Here is an 18,584-nt window from a genome sequence, read left to right as displayed (position 1 = left end):
GGTCATGGATGCACCAACACACGTTCATGGACATATCACACACTGAACCACACAGCCCAACCCGACCCCTTCCTCTGCCCCACTGATCCCATGGCTTCATACATGAACTAATTCACAGGCAACACAAAAGGGAACAACTACAATCTTATGCTTTTTTTTTTTTTTATTGCTGTGTTTTGGCTTTGATTTGCTGTTGTGCCCACCAGATCATGTCTTGGGCCAAAGTCTCCTGCAGAGAAAGGCTGTACAAGCAGATTGCCTTTTTTTTTATTAAAAAGGTACGAAGGTAAAATCTGATTTGGATGAGAATGAGTTGTATTTGGTTGCAGGGAGCTGCTTTGAGTAAAACCAAGACAGTTGGAATCTCTTCCATAAAGGGTGGAGAGAGGCAGCACAACCAGATAATGATTTTCCAGAGCTTGGTATGTAAAAAAATAGAGCTGGAAATTTTTTCAACATGAGTCTGGTAACAGCCCAGTTGGTGAAACACAGCAGCACAAACCCAAACCTACCACCAGTGTAGCAGGTGCTCAGCCAGTACTAGGAATTCAGTTCTGTGACAGGATGAGGACAGCCCAGGGAAAAAAAAAACCCGTTTGTAAAGAGTTATTTGCTCACTTCATGGGAAATCCAGCATGAACTGAACATGTTCAGAGCTGTAACATTTCCACTTAGGTCTTCCTACCTTCAATTTACAAATGAAGGGAAGTTTCTAGCAAAGCCAAGTTCTGCTCATTGTGTTTCAAACCTTTAGGAAGACAGGAAGTATTTGGGTAAGGAGAAGCTGTGCCTTTGGCCCTTCATATTCACCCTGTGATGGGGGTAAATAAACTTTTTGACACAATTTTGTGTGAGTCTGGCACTATTCGAGTGATTCTAAGGACAAGGGAACAGTGAGAGAGAAAGCATTTATTAAGCCAAGTGTAATAGTTCTTTTCCCTGGGATACACAACTAACTGACAGCTGACCCAGCAAACAGGTGTAACAGTTCCTCTGCTCCTTCTTTTGCTGCAGTGAAAAAATCAGCTGGCAACCACAGGGAAACTAATTTGATTACTCGTTAACTGATGCATCTAGTCTATGCAGCTGCTGACAGAGTGATGAAAACCAGATTCCACCATGACCAGTTCAAGCCAACTGGGACACAGCTTCATGGGAGAAGTCACACAGGGCACTGCAGCAGCCCAAACTACATAGGGCTGAGCCAATGACAGCCCTGCTACTGTTCAGCAGCCTCACTTAGCATTGTGGGTGTCTCCTGAGCACTAATTTTCTCCTCCAGCCTTAATTATGTCAGCTTAGTCAGGAACTAATGTTACCCCTAAATATAGAGACCCGTTTTACTTAAATCCAAGCAGCAAACTGCCAACCCTGCAAGACAGAGTGGCTGTGAACATAACAGCCACAAGGAACCAGCACGAGGCCAGGGACATCACGAGTGCACAGCAAATCCCTTTCCCTTCCCAGGGACCCAGACGGGTTCACTGTCCAGTTCACTGTCAGTGGATGTAACTGGCTCTGAGAAGTGGTTTTATTCCCCAGACTTCTGTAAGCACCTGGGTGCCTTAAGGTTCTGGCAACGGATAGGCTGATACCGAGCTGGTCTGGTCAGCAACCAACACTCTCCTGGAGCCCTTGATCTCTGTGCAAGAGAGCCAGTTCACCTTCTCTCCGTGCTCAATGCTGAGCTTTGGCACAACTCCAGGGTGTTCATTTGAGGCTGCTTTGTTGAGCTTCCCATCTTTCCTGCTGGAAGCAGCTGCTTGGGCCTTCTTCCTGTGCAGAGATTTTGCTGGACTTTTTTGCTGCTTCCCAACGTTGCTGCTGACATCCCAGAGCAAGACTTTCCCATCGTTTCCTCCAGACAACAACTGGTATGCCTCAGGCATAAAGAGCACCTGCGAGACTCCCAAGCTGTGAGCCTGGAACTCCAGCTCACGTTCAAACCTGGCACCGGTGACTCGGAATATTCGGACTTTACCGTCCTGAGCTCCGCAGCCGAAGACGTTGCCGCAAGAGGCGACGGACAGGGAATGTGCGAGCGGCGGGTTGAAGAACTGCCCGGCTGACTGTGGGCTCTCTTCCTGCATGTCACACTCCTGCAGGTTCGTGGTCCACAAGGGACGAACTTTCTGCAGGTTCCACAGCATCACCTGGAAAAAAAACCAATAGGATGAATCTATTTGTGTGTTTTACTTCAAATCGCATCTTTAATAGTAAAATAAGCAACCACACTTCTTCTCATAGCAGAGCAAAGGCTGTGCGTTACTCCAAGAGGTGTAAGGCGTGTGGTTAAACTTGCCCTAATAAATGTAGCAAATCTTTCTGGCCTGCTTTCCAAAGCCCCACCACCACACTCTGCAGTCAATGACTCAGACCTTTAGACCATGGAAGAGATGCAAACACCGCCCTAAAAGCTTTTGCATTCATCTCAGCAGTAGTAATCATGATGTACTGCACATCAATAATTGAGAAGGAGGGACGCAGAAACCCTAGCAGTGAACAGAGATCATTATCATTCTGGATTTCTGTCTCTGCTACTTGGCCTATAATAGTCACTTCCATGAACATGTCTGAAAAATGGGACAGCAAAAGGCAAACAGCAGTTGAGGCTGTGGTTTTTAAACAGGCATATTTGAATTTATTTTTATATCCAGTGAGTAGATCTAGTTTGTGCTATGGAGTAGGGCATGCTTTACCTACTGAGATGGGGCAGGTCATGCTTTTAGACTTCCTTTTCCAATGCCACCCCACCTCCAAGCCCCCAGTGAAGAATCCCGTGTCTCTTGTACAGCAGTTCAAGCACTACAGATTCATATTGAGCCAATTAAAAATAATGCTCTCAAGAGGACTGAGATCAATTCAGATCCTTTTGTAGGATCTGAATCGACTATGAGCATTCTCAAGGCCAACAGATCGAAAAGCCCAAGTCAGTCTAATGCAGCACTGGTGGACTGTTTGCTTCATAAAGCTAAGCTTCAATTTGTTAATAAAAATATTCATTCAGTAGTAATCACCAATAAGAAGTACCAGAGTCTTTAAATTTAGTTCACAAAAGAGCCTGGCTCTGCATTTCTGGGATCCAAATCACACTAAAACATCTGAAATATATTTCCTGTTACTTTCCTGTTTCAGTTACTGCTGTTGCTGCTGCACTAAAACTACTTCCACAACTGTGATTTACTGTAAATCAGAGGGGCTGGGTGATGCTTACAGAAAATACTCCTGTTTTCATCACAAACAGCACTGCAACAACCTGATGAATCCATCAACTGCTGAAGAGTTTTCTGCAAACTAAGTATTTTCTGTCCTCATGGCATTTTCCCTGCTTTATTGGAACTCCTGAAAGAACTCCAGCAACCTGAATTTCAATTCTCATCAGCCATGGCTTCCCCGAGGGTTTGACAAGCCCAGAACATGTTCTGTAGCGCTCATAACTTGTCCAAAGGCATGGTGCAGCACAGGGCTTCAGAGTTCTGCAGCTAAGCTCCCCTTTGGGAAATGATGTATCTTAAATGCAGCCTCAATGCAGAATGATGCTCTTTTCACTGTACAAAGTCACACTAACTAAATCCTGTTTTGGGATACTGACTTTCACCTAAAAAAACAACTTGCTGAGCTACAATAAATGAAACTAATACTAAAAAGTCACAAAAAAAAAAATCAGCTCCGTTGTACCTAGTTGTACATAAATGTTTACAATTCTGATAAAAAGTTTCTAGACACAAGCTTGTGTATCTGCATTTTAGGGACCAGAATTAAGCCAGCTGAGGGACTGAGTGTTTACTCCTCCCAAACAGGATCTATCATCATGGCTTTAACACAGAAAAATACAGTTTATACTAAGTATCAGCATGTACTTGCTCTAATGGGTTGTGAGATGTACGTTGGTTTCAAGAACACAGGGTGAAACTGCTCAAACATGTCACACAAACTTCACCCTGACACTGCTGGAACCACAGAAACCTTCGAGAAGCGACAGTTTTCATATCAGGCTAAACCAGGAATGTGGTCAGACCTCAACCACTGGAAAGAAATTACTGAAAAATACCTGTTCTGGGCTTAACTCCCAGCATGGTTCTTCTCAGAATGCAAGGACAAAGTTTCCTCTTGATGAGGATAGAAAAGTTTTAAAAGGCAAAGAATATTTAATGCTTCCAAGATGCTAACAGAACAAAGGATAAATTATACAAATCACTTGTCCTCACAGTGATATGTTCCACTTGGAAAGATGCTGCTCTACCTGCCTGCTTCAAGCACTGTGACTTTTCCTCACCATCCTTTGCATCTTATCTGCAGCCACAACTGATCCCTAGGGGCAGCTGCTGGTTTTGCTCAGTCCAACAAAGAGCAAATACAGCACAAGTGAGCTTTGCAGTGTATTCTGATTTCCCCTCACCCCACTCACTTTTGTATTGTAAATGTTAAGGAAGATAAAAACAGGGGCAGAAGCTGCTGAGTGGAACGTAGCACAGACAGCCCCAACACTTAGGTTTTGGGCTAAAACTACTTCAGAATAGTGAGGGAGCTTTCCAGTGACTGCAGGCTGAACACCTTCGTGCTCGGTGAAAGTCTGCGGCTGCTTCACTACACAGGTGGGTAATTACCGTTTCACTTCATTAATAACCGTGCACATGCATGCAAATCACCTGCATGTCCAGTCCACAGGAAACCAGGCTTTGAGGCCGCTGAGGTCGGAAGGCAACAGACGAGCAGATGTTGGAGTGTCTCAAGGACCGGCTGACTTTCTTGCTTTCCAAGTCCACAACCTTTATGGCCCCCGAGTCATCCGCCGCAGCCAGGAAGCTGTCGGTGTCGTTCACCGAGAGGCAGTTGATCTCCTCCTCGTTCACGTGGAAGCGCTGCAGGGGCTCCTGGAGGGAGCGGACATCCAGCACGCTGATGGTTTCTCCGTGGGAGGTGTACAGCGTGCTGGGCCGGCGGGCGGAGAACACCACCGAGGTCACGTCCTCCGCCTGCGGGAGCCGCAGCTGAGCCACGGGCGAGCCTCCCCCATCCCAGAGCGCCAGCTCGCCCCGCTCCGCGCCGGAGGCCACCAGCCCTTCCGCGCTCGCGTTCAGGCACAGGACAGAGGAGGAATGCCCACCGTTCCACTTAACTGCCATGCTTCAGGGACACCCCTGAAACGAACAAAAACAAGCCCTGAACTGAGGTGGTTGTTGATCTCATGACAGCAGAACTTATCAAGCAAGAAGATCATCCTGAAACTTCAGTGTGCAGTTAAAATGGGAACCTCGGCAGCTCAGGACAGCTCAGTACCCAAGTGGAGCTTTCGCAAAAACAACGACGACACCAGGCACAGCCGGGGTGCTGACCGGTCTTTTCCAAGCTAAATAACACAATGAGACTTTTAAAAAGAAGTATTACTAATTTAAAACAGGTTGCAACATATTTAATTGGCTCTCAGAGCACACCCATGTGCTCACCAACCTTAACCCTCCCTGGTGTGACTGCCCGCAGCAGCCCGTATCACGGCACTGCTTAGGGAAACACATCAGCAGAAAATTAAGTGAAGGGCGAAAAAGGGCAGCACAAAAGTGTTGGAGGGACTGGGACGCCGCGGAGAAAAGGAGAGAGGCACACGGGGCTTGTGTGACAGCCCAGCAGCCGCTTCGCTGCCCTAAGGTCCGTGCATTTATTTAACCACCGGGCAACAAACGGCTTGTTTCTGGTGGTTTTACCTTCTTTTTTTTTTTTTTTTTTCTTTTACCACGTTATGTTTTCCATGTGATTTTTGTTGACCCAGATCTAAAGAGCAGCCAGAGCCCATTCATTCCACCAGAGGAACTTCGGTCTTGGCGATCAAAAAACACTACAGAGAGGGCCGATACCTTCCCCGCAGCTCGCATCGGGGCAGATTCGCGGCCGCCGGTCCCCGGGGGCCCCAGGTGAGTCGTACCCCGCCAACCCCGGGCCCTGCGGCAGCTCGGTCCGACCGCCCCCCGGCCCGTCCCGGGGGGTTCGGGAGGCGCGGGGGCCCCAGCTCTCACCTCAGCTCCCCTCAGCTCCGCCGCGCTCCCCTCGCCGCCCCCGGGCTCCGCTCGGCTCCGGCTCCGCCGCCGCCCCCGCCCCTCGCCGGCCCCCCGCGCCCGCCGCGCACGCGCGGGGCGGTGCCCGCGGCCGAGATGGCGGCGCCGCGCGCCCCCGCGCCGTGAGGCCTCGGGCGGCCCCGGCGACACCGGGCGGGCGAGGGGAGCGCGGGGGGCGATGGCGGCGGGGCCCGGCCCCGGGCCCGGCCCCGGGGCGGCCGCGGCGTCGTGGGGAGGGCCGGGCTGGCGGCTGCCGGGGCGGGTGCTGGAGCTGGTGTTCTCGTACCTGGAGCTGCGGGAGCTGCGGAGCTGCGCGCTGGTCTGCAAGCTGTGGCACCGCGTCCTGCACGGCGACGAGAACAGCGAGGTGTGGCGCAGCCTGGCCGCCCGCTGCCTGGCCGAGGAGGCCCTGCGCACCGACATCCTCTGCAACGTGCCCACCTACAAGGGCAAGGTGAGGCCGGGACCCCCCGAGCGGCGGGGGCGCCCCCCACCCCGCCGGGACACCCCTTCACCGCCTCCCCGGGCGCCTGGGGACACCCCCGCAGCCCTCCGGCCCACCCGCCATTGGAAACGAAGGGGGCGGGAGGCTGGGAAACACGACGGGGTTTTATCTCCTAGAACCACAATGGTTTGGGTCGGAAGGGACACCTCCCACTAGACCAGGCTGCTCCGAGCCCCGTCCATCTCCCCCACCCACCTTCTCTCGCCCAGGTCCGTGCCTTCCACCACGCCTTCAGCACCAACGACTGCTCGAGGAACGTCTACATCAAGAAGAACGGCTTCACGCTGCACCGCAACCCCATCGCGCAGAGCACGGACGGGGCGCGCACCAAGATCGGCTTCAGCGAGGGCCGGCACGCCTGGGAGGTGTGGTGGGAGGGCCCGCTGGGCACCGTGGCCGTCATCGGCATCGCCACCAAGCGCGCGGCCATGCAGTGCCAGGGCTACGTGGCCCTGCTGGGCAGCGACGACCAGAGTTGGGGCTGGAACCTGGTGGACAATAACTTGCTGCATAACGGGGAGGTGAACGGCAGCTTCCCCCAGTGCAATAACGCGCCCAAATACCAGGTGAGGGGGCTTGGCGTGGGCTGGGGGATGCTGGCCATCCCTCGCTGTCCCGGCTGGCTGCTGAATTGCTCCTAAGTGACTCTCAAAGGTCTCTTTGCCTTCTCTGCAGAAGGCAAATGATTCTACCTCGTGAGCCTTTTCCCCCCTTCATTTACTGCTTCCAGAGGCTGCACCTGTCTGGTGTTCAGTGCACCTGACCCTGGGTTGTTCCCACGCTTTAGTCTCAAACACTGAGTGTGAAACCTGTACCGTGGGTGTCTGCTTAGACATCGTGGTGCTTTTTGGAATAAAACCTGAAAAGACTGTTGTAGCTTTCTGAAGTAGTGGCTTGCCCCACAGCAAGGTGAGTGTCTGAGGGCTTGTACCCCTTTGTTGTCTGGCAGGGTGAGCTGAAGTTAGTGCTTAGGTGAGAGTCTTCCTGAAAAAACCTGCAGCAGTGCTGGTTGCTGCTGCTTTGCTCACCGGTCACCTTCCCGTGGGTGACATTTCTTATCTGGAATCTGATGTTCAGATAACTTCAGGGTATTAAAGAGCAGAGGCCACCCAACCTTTTTGTCCTTAAAGAAGTGCTTGTCTTGTCATTCTGTCTGCTCACACAGCTGGATTTGCTCATGTTACAACTTAAACTGGATCATTGTAATTTCCGTCTCATATTCAGAGAATGGGTTAGAAGTGACTTTAAAAATAATCCAGTCTGACCCCCAGTGCTGTGGCTTTGTACTGGCTTACATTTCAGTTGTGGGTGAAGATCTGTGTAGTACCTTGCATCTGATATTCCTAAATTTTGTGTGAAAGTTCAAATCAGTGATCCTTTGGTGTATTTTGTGTTTATTAAGACATGTGCAGTGATCTGCTCATAGAAAATGCGCTTACAGGAAACACATGTGTGTGTTAGTGTTGGCTAGAAGAAATTCCCAGTGCTAGGGCTGGCTGGAGAAGAGTCAGGAGTTTCAGTGTGGTGCCTGCTCTGCTTGTGGCTGTTGTCTGGGACTTTCATTGATGTCTGAAATAACGTGTGCTTTATAAATGCAGGGAGCTCTGGGCCTGCCTGGATCCAAGGCTCCTGCTGTGGTCAGTGCTGGTTTCACTTGTGTGTGTGTATGTAGATACTTTCAGTTTACACTTTGTACTGAAATTTCCTTTTACCTTGGTGAGGGAACACCTCTGTCAGTGACAGCACCTGCATATTAATCTATTCTGGGATTTTTTTGTAGGTGGCACTTGCCTTTCTTAAACCCATTGTCTTTAAAAATGGTCCTCACAGAGCAGTTGCTGCTCAGCGGTGGCAGCAGCTGAACACAGAGTTCAGGTAACTTGGAGCCCATTGCAAAGATTCCAAAGCTCTGCAGTATTTCCAAAGCACACAGCACATAGTGCCTGCTGTCAGTGCTCTCACAGGTTCATATGGGAAGGATCATGTTTATTATCATAAACAGGTGGTGGATGCAGGCTGTCTTGCTTCAGATCATGGTGAAATAGAGAAATTTCTGTCATAAGAGCAATCAGTCATGAGACACAGGACAGCCCTGCTTTAAAATTCTCTGCTGTGTTACTCTTTGCATTATTTTTGTTTCCATCTGAACGTGCTGACTCTCTCTCTGTGTTATTTTTACTCTTTCCTCCTGTCTCTGTTTCCAGATAGGTGAAAGGATTCGAGTTATCCTGGACATGGAAGACAAAACGTTAGCATTTGAGAGGGGCTATGAGTTCTTGGGAGTTGCCTTCAGAGGACTGCCAAAAGTTTGCCTGTATCCAGCAGTGTCTGCTGTGTATGGTAACACAGAAGTGACTTTGGTCTACCTGGGAAAGCCTCTGGATGGATGACATGGATTGTTCCATTGGGACGTCGAGACGTGGATGTTTGGGAGGAGAAATCTGCATGTTGGTTAGAGGGAAACGTGTGTTAGAGGAAAAAAAGAACAAAAAAAGTGTGGGTGTGTGTCCAAGAGCCATCGAGGGAACCACATGGAGTTTGGAAACGGAGGACCAGCCGTACTTCAGAAATTGTGTTACATTTCCTCTTTCTACCAGGCCAGAAAAATCCTCAGGGCTGCAGTTGGTTGAGTGGGAAGCTGACACATGCATGTCGCAACAGATTTTATTGCTAAAATGGCAGTGTGACCTCAAACATTTAAGAAAGGACTTGATACAAAAATGCTTGAGGAAATTACCCTGGGATTTGTAAGTGGCGTGTTTTGTGAGAGACTCCCATTTCCAAACTGCTTGTTCCTTCCTTCCTTCCTTCCTTCCCTCCTTGGGGCCAGCGTGGGGACTGGAGCAGAGCGGGGCTGCTGGGGGTATTTACAGTTTTTAGTGTCCTGAGAGGCATGGTCTGTGCAACTGCCCTTCTCTGGTATAACCATACAACACGTGTGCAGCTATTTTTAAGTGTATTTTAAGGATTGTATATAAAGAAAACATTGAAAAGAACAGTTAAAAGAAAGGGTTTGCTTTATTCTAACTGGGACAGAATTTCTTAAAGGGAAAAAATCACCCCCTCCCTGGCACCAGAGCACACACCTGGGACAGGTGTACAGCCTTCATGTCAGTGCAGTTCTGTTGTAATGTGTTTTGGGATGCTCTTGTGGAGTGCGGTGCTACTTTGGGTTGTTTCCTGTGAAAGTTTCCGTGGCTTCAGTGACAGGTTTGTTCTCTGTATGAAACAAAAACGTTTTCCCCACGAGTTTCCTTTCACCAGAACTCGCGCTCCCCTCGGGGAAGGAAGGCTGAGCACAGCACTGAGCCTGCCTTCCTCTCCATGTCAAAAATGCCACCTTTTCAAAGCATTCTCTCACTTGCTAATCACTCTTGTGAGATGTCTCAACATAATGTGGAAGGAGCATTGGGCTGCTGCAACCAGACCTTACTTACAGCTTCAGTGGCTTTATAAAGCTCTAAGGCTTGCCTGAACCTTTCTTAACTGGATCAAATCCCCCAGTACCCCAACATTCACCTGCCCAGGACTAGTAAAACTCTCACCAGCCCTTTGATGGGGATTCTGGATCACATTCAATGTTTGTGCTCTTCACTGATTCTCTCAAAGCAATGTCCAGACCCCCCAGGTGTGTCCGTGTGCTGGCTTGTGCAGGCTGGGAAGGTGCCAGGTGTAGTGAGGAGGGAATTCCTGGTGAAACCTCTTTCCTGTGAGGCTGGAAGGTCTGTAGGGAGCCCTAGGAGGGTCCTTTAACAGGACAGGAAGGCTGTGAGACCCCTGGCTGGCTCGTGACTCTGGTTTTGTGCTGGTTGGCATCTCCCAGGGCTGCCTGGTCTGTTTCAGAGCTGATTTTTGGAGAGGGAGAAGGAAATGTTTATACAACCTGGGTTTGCTTGTTTGTTTTTGTTTTTTTTTTTTTTTTTTTCTGTTCTGTGAGTTTTGTGAATGTGAGTTGCTTGGTATCAGACACTGGCAATTCTCTGAGCTTGGAAGAAAGAGGAATTCCTCTTGAGCTGTTGCTCATCCCCTTCCCTGTTCCTCAAGGAAGTGAGCGAGGCTTTGCCTTGGGAGTGCTTTTGGCTTGGTAGATGACCAGGTTCTGCCCTGGAACTGTGTAAGTTGTTACCATTTAAAGGATTTAAAAGTATTTATTTGTTTTGTGTGTTCATTGCTGAAAGGCACATCAAGGTCTGTTCCTCTTGCTGCACCAGACAGAATGTGCTGTGAGCAATGGAGGTGTTTTAGGTGGTGCTGAGAACAGCCAAATAAAGGCTGTGGAACGGGCATCCAAGTACCCGGACAAATCTGTTACAGGCATTGATTGTACTGGACTGTAAAGTGTCTGCAGAGCAGAACCGTGGGGCATAGAGTTGGGGATAAAGGAAACAAAACCCTGCCCAGTTTAAGAAAATAAATAGTCCCCAGGATGAATGTATTCTCAGTGCAGTCCTGAAAGATGCAACCTCTGTGGTTGTCCATGGTCCAGTTAGAGGCAAGGAAACCCTGAGAATTCCAAGGAGTTTTAATCACAAATTCAGATTGATTCCCATTCTTCAGACTGCATCTTGCCCTCTAAATAATTTCCCTCTAAATCAGAAATGCTGAAAGTTGAACATTCCTTAAGGGTGGGTTTGGGTGGACTCACTTATGTAAGATTATAACTTATTCCTGGAGACCAATGCTGGCTGTACAAAATATTAAAATAAACTCTGCTATCATTCAGAAGGATCTATCGGTGTGGATTGTTGGAATGGCATCTGCAGAATGCCACAGATGGGAAGAAGGGAGCTGCAGTTTGGTGCCCCAAGAGGACAGAGGTGTTGGGACTGTGTGATCTGCTGTGTGACTGCTGGAAAAGAGAGTCTTGAGTGGTTAAGGAGGGCTTGGAAACTCAGGGATCTGATAGTTGTGCTTGGGAAGTTGCCTCCTCTGAAACAGGGATGCTCACTCATGACTCTGGGAAAGGCATTCCTGCCTGCTGGAGGCCTCTGGGTTGGAGTTGGGGTGGTCACTGCCCCCACTGCTGCACCGAGGGGTCTCCTTCCCCCTCAGCTTCCTGCTGCTTCCTTAGCTCTCCCTGTGGAAGTTCAATGTTTCACAGTGCTTTTAGGAAGAAGTTCTGTGTGTTTGAGCTCTGAGGCACTTTCCAAGCTCTCTGCACCAAGAGTTTGCTTTGAAACAGTAAATCCTGGCTGACACCTCCTTCAGGAGCAGAGAGGTTTGGTGCTGGTTTGCCAAGAAGGCAGAGTTGTTTTTTTAGCCCGAGGTACCTCAGGGTCAGCTGAGCAGTTGTTTGGGGTATTTTTCCTGCCCTGACAAGGGATTTAAGGGCTTTGCTCAGGGGGAACATCAAGTGTTCACAGCCCCAATAATAGAAATCAGTCAGATTAACAGGTCTTGGCTTTAGAATCTTACAGGATTTTGGGATGAGCATTTTATCTGTCATTTTAATAAAATTCAGAATTCCTTGTGGTTTGAGTGTGCTGTGAAATCTCTTGGGAGCTGAACAGTCAGGCCTCTGTCCCTGTCACCTCTGAGGAGGTGAGGAGCTCGATGTGGTCACTGGTTTGGGGGCAGAGGCTGTTCTTGGCCTTTGCTGGCACCTCGTGCTGGCCCTACGCTGGTTGTGTGACACCTCAGGTGCTGCTGACAAACTGATAAATCAAGATGGGCTGGGAAGCTCCAGCTGGGAAAATGCTTTTATCCCAGCTGAAAGGTGCAGTGAGTGCACATTTTTGGGAGCCCTGTGTGTGCCTTCCCCTGGCAAAGGCCTCTCGGTCCTGTCCCTCCTGGCCACGTTTCAGGGACAAACCCAGGCAGGAGCAGATGGCCCCGGTGCTGTGGCTGTGCTCTTCCCTGCCTGCCTCCGAATGTGACAGAGAGAAATCCAACTTTTCTCCCTGCTTATCTCTGATCTACATTTCTAAATTCCCTGAGCACACTGGGTGTGTTTCCAGATGGCTGCCTCTATTTTTTTTTCCTCTTCCATTTTTGCTGGGTTGATGACAGCAGCGATGAGTTAAAATAACACTGGGCCTGATCATAGTCTGATCATGCAAAACTGGTTTTTTCAAAGTATTTAAGAGGTGAGCAGCCCTCAGCCATTCCTTAAGCTATGTATTTCCATGTGAATATTTCAGTTTTAACGTGTTATAAATAGCTCTTAAATGTGTAAGTGAAATTTTTTCACTTACTTGCAGTGAAAACTGCATTGTTGAAATTGCACTAAGATCCTTTGTACACTTAAAAAGCAGGTTTTCAGGGGGTTGGCAGTGGTCATGCTTGACTCTGTAAGTGACAGTAGCCCACCTTGTGCTAAAATATGATTGAAAGAAAAAAAAGAACAAAGCAATGGATGAACACAGAAAGTTTTTCCTGCAGTGCTGCTGGACCTGCTAATTCATCCCTTAAGCAGTTTTTTTCCCTACTGGTGGATGAGGCTGTGTGACTACCAAAGGAGCTCTCCCATCTGCCCACAAGAAGGGCAAAGCTGTGGGAGCCTTGACTTGTGCGCAAACAAATGCTGAGTACAATAAATGTTTTTAATGTGGAACCTTCTCCCTTAACAATTACTTCCTGTTCTTTTCAAAAACCAAACCAAACTAAAAACCCTCAACAGAAGTGGATGATGGACATAGAATTTTTTAAAGTTCACTCCTTCATTTGAACCCTGCATCCTGAAATAGGCTGAGCAATATTTGCATTTCAGAAAATGATTTTTAGTGACACCAAACTGAGCCAAAGCTCCAAGATCACCTTAAAGGATTGAAAGGGATTTGAGAGGCTCAAACAAAATGTCAGAGTTGCTGTTCAAGGTCCACTTTTTCCAAGACTTGCTTTTCTTCCCCTCAGACATTTATAATGAGGAAATAGTGATATCAGCAAAAGATTATTTTTTTAAAAATCCATTGCAATTGAAAAAAAAAGAATAGATCAATTGAAAGGGGATTTTGAAATGAAACTCATTGTATATTACAAGTGTTGTTAATTCTTCTGCAATTTTACCAAATCAGGAATTGAAAGGATTTTCCCTTCATGCCTGCATGGCAGGTGTGGTGTGAGCTACCTGCAGTGGTTTCATGTCTGCTTGATTCATTTTGCCTTTTTTAATCTGGAGCTTCCCTTGCTTAGGAGAACTCAGCCATATCCCATCACTTCTAAACAGCAATCTAAGAGAGTAAACTCTGCCAGCTCCAATATGTGGCTTTATAAAGTGCTGGACAAAGCTTCTAGTAAGGAAATGGATGTTGGCCAAAATGCTTTTTTATTGTATTCAAATACTGCAGGGGTTAACATTTTTTGTGGAATCCAGATTGGTTTGGAAAGGACTCATCCAGTTCCAGCCCCTGTCACGGGCAGGATACCTTTCACTAGACCAGGCTGTACAGCCTTTGCCAGTTGCAAATCACCTTTTTGGTTTCTTTGATGGCTTTTTGTTTGTTTTTCTGTGCTCAGGTGACAGAGGCCACTTTCCTCATGCCAGGTCCCATCTGACATTGGGACCCCTTCTGCAGGGTCTTGTGCAAGAGCAGAGCTGGAGGGTGGGATCTTGCTTTGGAAGCAGCCAAAAGATTTTATCTCAGCTTCAGCATAAGGTTTGATCTATTACTGGGTAAATAATTGACACGAGCAGAAGTGGATCAGAGTTGGAATATTAGTGGGGCTCAGGAGAGCGTGCAGGATGGAAAGCAGGTGGTTTTTCGTGCCCACCTCACCCCACAGTGCTGTGCAGCTCTGGGATGTGACTCTACTGGCAGTGTGAGCTGCTCTTCCCGGCAGCAACGTGGAGAGCAGGAGGGAGATCTGATATTGATCCGTGTGTCTGGCTGAACCTCCCCCCTCCTGCACTCCTGTGCTGATTCAGGCCCCAGACTGGGAGGTGGAACTGCTTTCAGTCCCTCCCAGGGATGGCATTTCGGATACAGCACTGATGTCACCTGTGCTACAGTGGTGTCACGTGTTAAGAGTTTGTTTTAAACCCCCACAGAAATATCCTGGCAGTTTTCCTGTTTTCTTACCCAAGACCAAGGGATATGTCCTAAGTGCTAGAGCATGCTCCAACTTCAAACCCAAACCCCACAGACAGGCTTTGTCCCTTGTCCCTCGGGGAACATGCTAGAAATGCAGGGATGCTGTGCCCCATGGCTGAAAACCTGGGAAAAGAGGACTTTGAAAGGTGCATTTGCTTCCAGAAGACCTGCCTGCCAGAGCAGGCTGTGGCACAGGGATGTTGGCCCTTCTGGCCAGAGAGGAAGATGGGTGGGACATGCTGAGCTCTGCAAAGAGCTGAGAGAGTTTCACTTCCCTTTGCTTTCATGACTGAATTACTCACTTCTCTTAAGCAGAACAGCAGCAGGGAGGGGGGTCGGTCGGTCATGGGGCTGCAGGTGGGAGTATTTTTTTTTTTTTTTTGGTCACAATTTGCATTCCTGAATGATATCACAGCAGTGACTTGTCCAAACCTTCTCCTTCTGGTGACTTACAGCCTCCAGGCTTGAGAGTTTTAGGCTAAAAGCCAACAGAGAGGAGGTTCAGATTTGATATTAGGAAGAAATTCTTCCCTCCTGGCACAGGTTTCCCAGAGAAGCTGTGGCTGCCCCATCCCTGGAAATGTTCCAGGCAAAGTTGGACGGGGCTTGGAGCAGCCTGGGATAGTGGAAGGTGTCTCTGTCCATGGCAGGGGTGGGACAAGATGGCCTTTAATGTCCCTTCCCACCCAAACCATTCCATGATTCTATGATAAAAAACTTTGGTTAATGTGCTGGAGTAGCTGGGTCAGGGGCTTTATTGCTTTCAATGGTTTCTTTTATTGTACAGTACAAAAAGGTCAATTTATCCACATGTTTGGCAATCTTATGGGAAAAGCTCGGGCAGCTCCTTCAGCTCTAACTGCAATCAAAGTCCAAATTAGACAAAAGCAACCTGCTTCAGGGGCTATCCAGCCCCTGAGGAGATCAAGGAGGAATCACAGGATGGTTTGGGTTGGAAGAGACATTAAAGCCCATCCAGTCCCACCCCCTGCCATGGGTAAGGACACCTTCCACTGTCCCAGGCTGCTCCAAGCCCTGTCCAACCTGGCCTGGAACACTTCCAGGGATGGGGCAGCCACAACCACTCTTGACAAAAGATCAGAGGTCTTTTCTGGCTTTGGGCGCTGAGCTCCTGCAGATACCGTTCTCCAGAGCATCTGGACTGTCTGGGATCGCAAGGGAGTGGATGCACTTGGCTTCCAGCTGCTCAGAAATACGAGGTTCTGCTGCTTCAGCATCCACCACATCCTGCTGCAGGCTGTGTTCTGGAGACCAAGTGATCCAGATGTTCTCCTGCTCTCCCAGGAGAAGTTCACCTTGGCCTCGTGGTGGTGGGTCCCGAGGAGCCCCCAAACCCCGGCCTGGGAACGGCGGGAGCATGAGCCCGGCCGCAGGGCAGGGCAGGGCAGGGCAGGGGGAAATGAGATCCCTTCTGCAGCTTTCCCTCTCCAGCCGCTTCCTCCTCATTTACAGGCCGAGCAGGAAGAGCGGTGACCACGGATGGAGCTGCCTGGGCTGGACCTGCCTGAGGGAAGGGAACTGGGTAGAGCTTCACCCCCAGCATGGGGTCTGGGAAGGGGCTGTGGCCGAGCCACTGACCGAGCCAGCTCAGGACAGAGCCCTCTTTTGCTGAATTCAGGGCTGATTGTGGGAATCAGGTGAAGCAGAGGACAGAGCACCTTGCTCACTGGAAGAGGGACGTGTTAAGCACTGTAATGCCAGGCCAGACCCGTTAACAGTGGACTTTAAAACCTGTTGTGTGTGAATATCTGGATGTCCTTACCATGGCTTTACATGTGCAACAAATGCTCCTAGCAAGGAGAGCGGTTGTTGAGGAAATGAAAAGCATCACCCTTATCTGAGAAACCAAACTGTTAATAAACACATAATAAAGAAAACAACATGAAGATGTTGGTGCTAACTGCAAAAGCTGGGTGAGTTCTGGTGCCTTGCACACCCCTCTGAGGCTTCAGCAGATGGAAGTCCACTCCCTTTGGAGGCAGCTCTCAGAGGCATCCATACCAGTGTTCCGCCAAAAATCCCTCTTCCATTCCCACCCTGTGCCCTCAGGAACATGGGTTTGCTTCCCACTAAATCCTGTTCCTGCCTTTCTTCTGAGTCCCATAGAGGAAATGGGCACCTTTTGGGGACTGAGGGGTCAAAGGTGGGATCTTCTACGAAGTTCTTGCTGTGGGGCTCCTGACTGGTGTTTAGATCCTTGATCAAATGTCCTCCAAGCCCAAAGACATAATTTTCCCAATTGTTTTTGCTGCAGTTCACCTGGATCCCTGTAGGCTTGTTGCATGTTGTCAGACAGGGGGATTTCTGCCTCCCCCTCCTCCCTGATCTCCCGCAGCCTCAACTCCTCTGGTGTTGGCAGCCAGCACGATGCTGCAAGGGTGGGTGAGCAAGCCCAGGGCTCTGCTCAGAACAACCCAGAACTAATCCTGGCTTCAAAGAAGTCTTCTTTGAACCCTGCTTTCCATCAGAAAACCTGGCAAGAGCTAGGAGATTGCTGACAGCTGGAAATACATTGAAGGAATTCCTGGCTGTAAGGGAGGTGAGGCCCTGGCACAGGCTGCCCAGAGAAGCTGTGGCTACCCCTGGGTCCCTGGAATGTCAAGGCCAGGTTGGATGGGACTTGGAGCAGCCTGGGATTGTGGAAGGTGTCCCTGCCATGGCAGGGGTGGAACAGAATCCTCCCACAGTAGGGTGCTGGGGCTCCAGAGACTCCCAGACACACGAGTCACTGCAAAACCAGAGCCTGGAGCTTTACTGATGGATGCAAGAACTGGCACGTGCCTGTCCTTGGACCCAGGTAAAGCAGCAGAGAGGTGGTTCAGGCACAGCTTGGGGCAAAAGATGGTTTTGAGGCTGATTATAAATCCTTGGTTTGTGTCACTGGGTTTCCCCTACAGAACTGCCCCGAGGGGAGCTGTGCTTCCTGCAGAGCTCCAGCCCTGCTGCAGCGCTGAGGCTCTCTGAGCCCACGCCCCTGCACAGCAATGCACCATCCCTGGCTACTCCTGCGGTTAAATTCCCTTTGGGAAGTTCAGCCAGATGAAACTCCAGAGTTCAAGTTTAAACTTCAGGCATTGAGCTGTCCATTTCAGCTTTTCCCTTTTGCCCATGGAGCAAATTCTGTTTTCTTTTTTTGTGTTCATAGCTCCTCTTAGATTAAAGGCAACTACTGTGGCTGGCAGCTCCTGGGATACAGAAGACCTCAGGCTTCCCTTGTTTTATACTGAGCAGGTGATTAAATAAAATAAATTAAATTAATGACGCTTTGCACCATCATCCCTTGCAGAACCATTTTTTTAATTCTTGCCAGTTCTCCATCCCGGTGGGAGTCAAGGAAGCCCATGGAGAAATATTTCTGTTTCCCTTTTCCCCCACTCAACGGGTCCTGCTGCTGTGTGAACCATGAGTGACCCTTCTGGTGCTTCCACTTGGGAATAAATCCCATTTCCTGCAGGAAAACACATGCTCAGCGATGGGGTTTCTCTTTGCTGTTGCTGTTTCCCCTTTCCCAAGGGGAAACTGCGATACTGGGTGCATTCCAGGAGAGACTGGGAGCCTGCCCTCTCATCACAGTTTTGCTCTTGGGTTGTGTTTGACAATTTGAAGGTTGTTAAGGGAAAAAGATTGTTTGGAGGAGGAGGAGGTGGGAGGAACGGAAGAAGCTCACTGGGTGTAAAACCATAAGGGGATTCCCAGTCCTCTCCTACAGCTGCAGGAATTGCAGCTGCACGTTTGGACATGGCTCCAAGCAGCTGAATCTCCTTCAGTTTAACCCACCTGAGCCATTGAGCTGCACTGGAGCTTCCTGAAGGGCCGATCAGAGGAGCAGCTCCTGGCAGCTCAATCCCTGTCCCTTCATTGTGCTGGTATTAAATTACCCCCTCTCAAAGCACGCAACAAATCCTTACTGAGAGGACTGGGTGGGGGTGTGAGGGGAGGAAAAGGAGGGGACCAAACAGCAGCTTCAAGACCTTTTGA

General features: G+C 49.3%; 2 protein-coding genes across 4 annotated transcripts; one reads left to right on the top strand and one right to left on the bottom strand.

Annotated features, from left to right (window-relative positions):
* Positions 1-891: 891 nt before the first annotated feature.
* On the bottom strand, positions 892-6,835 carry WDR53 (WD repeat domain 53). 3 transcript variants are annotated; one of them, XM_053986946.1, is made up of 4 exons: positions 6,751-6,835; positions 6,337-6,491; positions 4,650-5,141; positions 892-2,153 (listed from the first exon to the last, which is right to left on the bottom strand). In XM_053986946.1, the coding sequence occupies exons 3-4, from the start codon at positions 5,124-5,126 to the stop codon at positions 1,566-1,568; spliced, it is 1,065 nt and encodes a 354-aa protein (XP_053842921.1). In that variant the 5' UTR covers positions 5,127-5,141; positions 6,337-6,491; positions 6,751-6,835; the 3' UTR covers positions 892-1,565. The 3 variants fall into 3 exon arrangements, with proteins under 3 accessions (XP_053842921.1, XP_053842923.1, XP_053842922.1); XM_053986948.1 differs by lacking the exon at positions 6,337-6,491; XM_053986947.1 differs by lacking the exons at positions 6,337-6,491; positions 6,751-6,835 and adding an exon at positions 6,012-6,087.
* Positions 6,229-11,283, top strand: FBXO45 (F-box protein 45). The gene is made up of 3 exons (XM_053986949.1): positions 6,229-6,504; positions 6,765-7,121; positions 8,760-11,283. Exons 1-3 carry the CDS (start codon positions 6,229-6,231, stop codon positions 8,943-8,945), a joined length of 819 nt encoding a protein of 272 aa, XP_053842924.1. The 3' UTR covers positions 8,946-11,283.
* The last annotated feature ends 7,301 nt before the right edge of the window (positions 11,284-18,584 follow it).

This window comes from Vidua macroura, chromosome 10 (genome assembly GCF_024509145.1).
Source record: "Vidua macroura isolate BioBank_ID:100142 chromosome 10, ASM2450914v1, whole genome shotgun sequence".
Classification (NCBI taxonomy): Eukaryota; Metazoa; Chordata; class Aves; order Passeriformes; family Viduidae; genus Vidua; species Vidua macroura.
The sequence above is the reverse complement of the archived record's forward strand: the minus strand, read 5'-3'. Positions and strand labels throughout refer to the sequence as shown.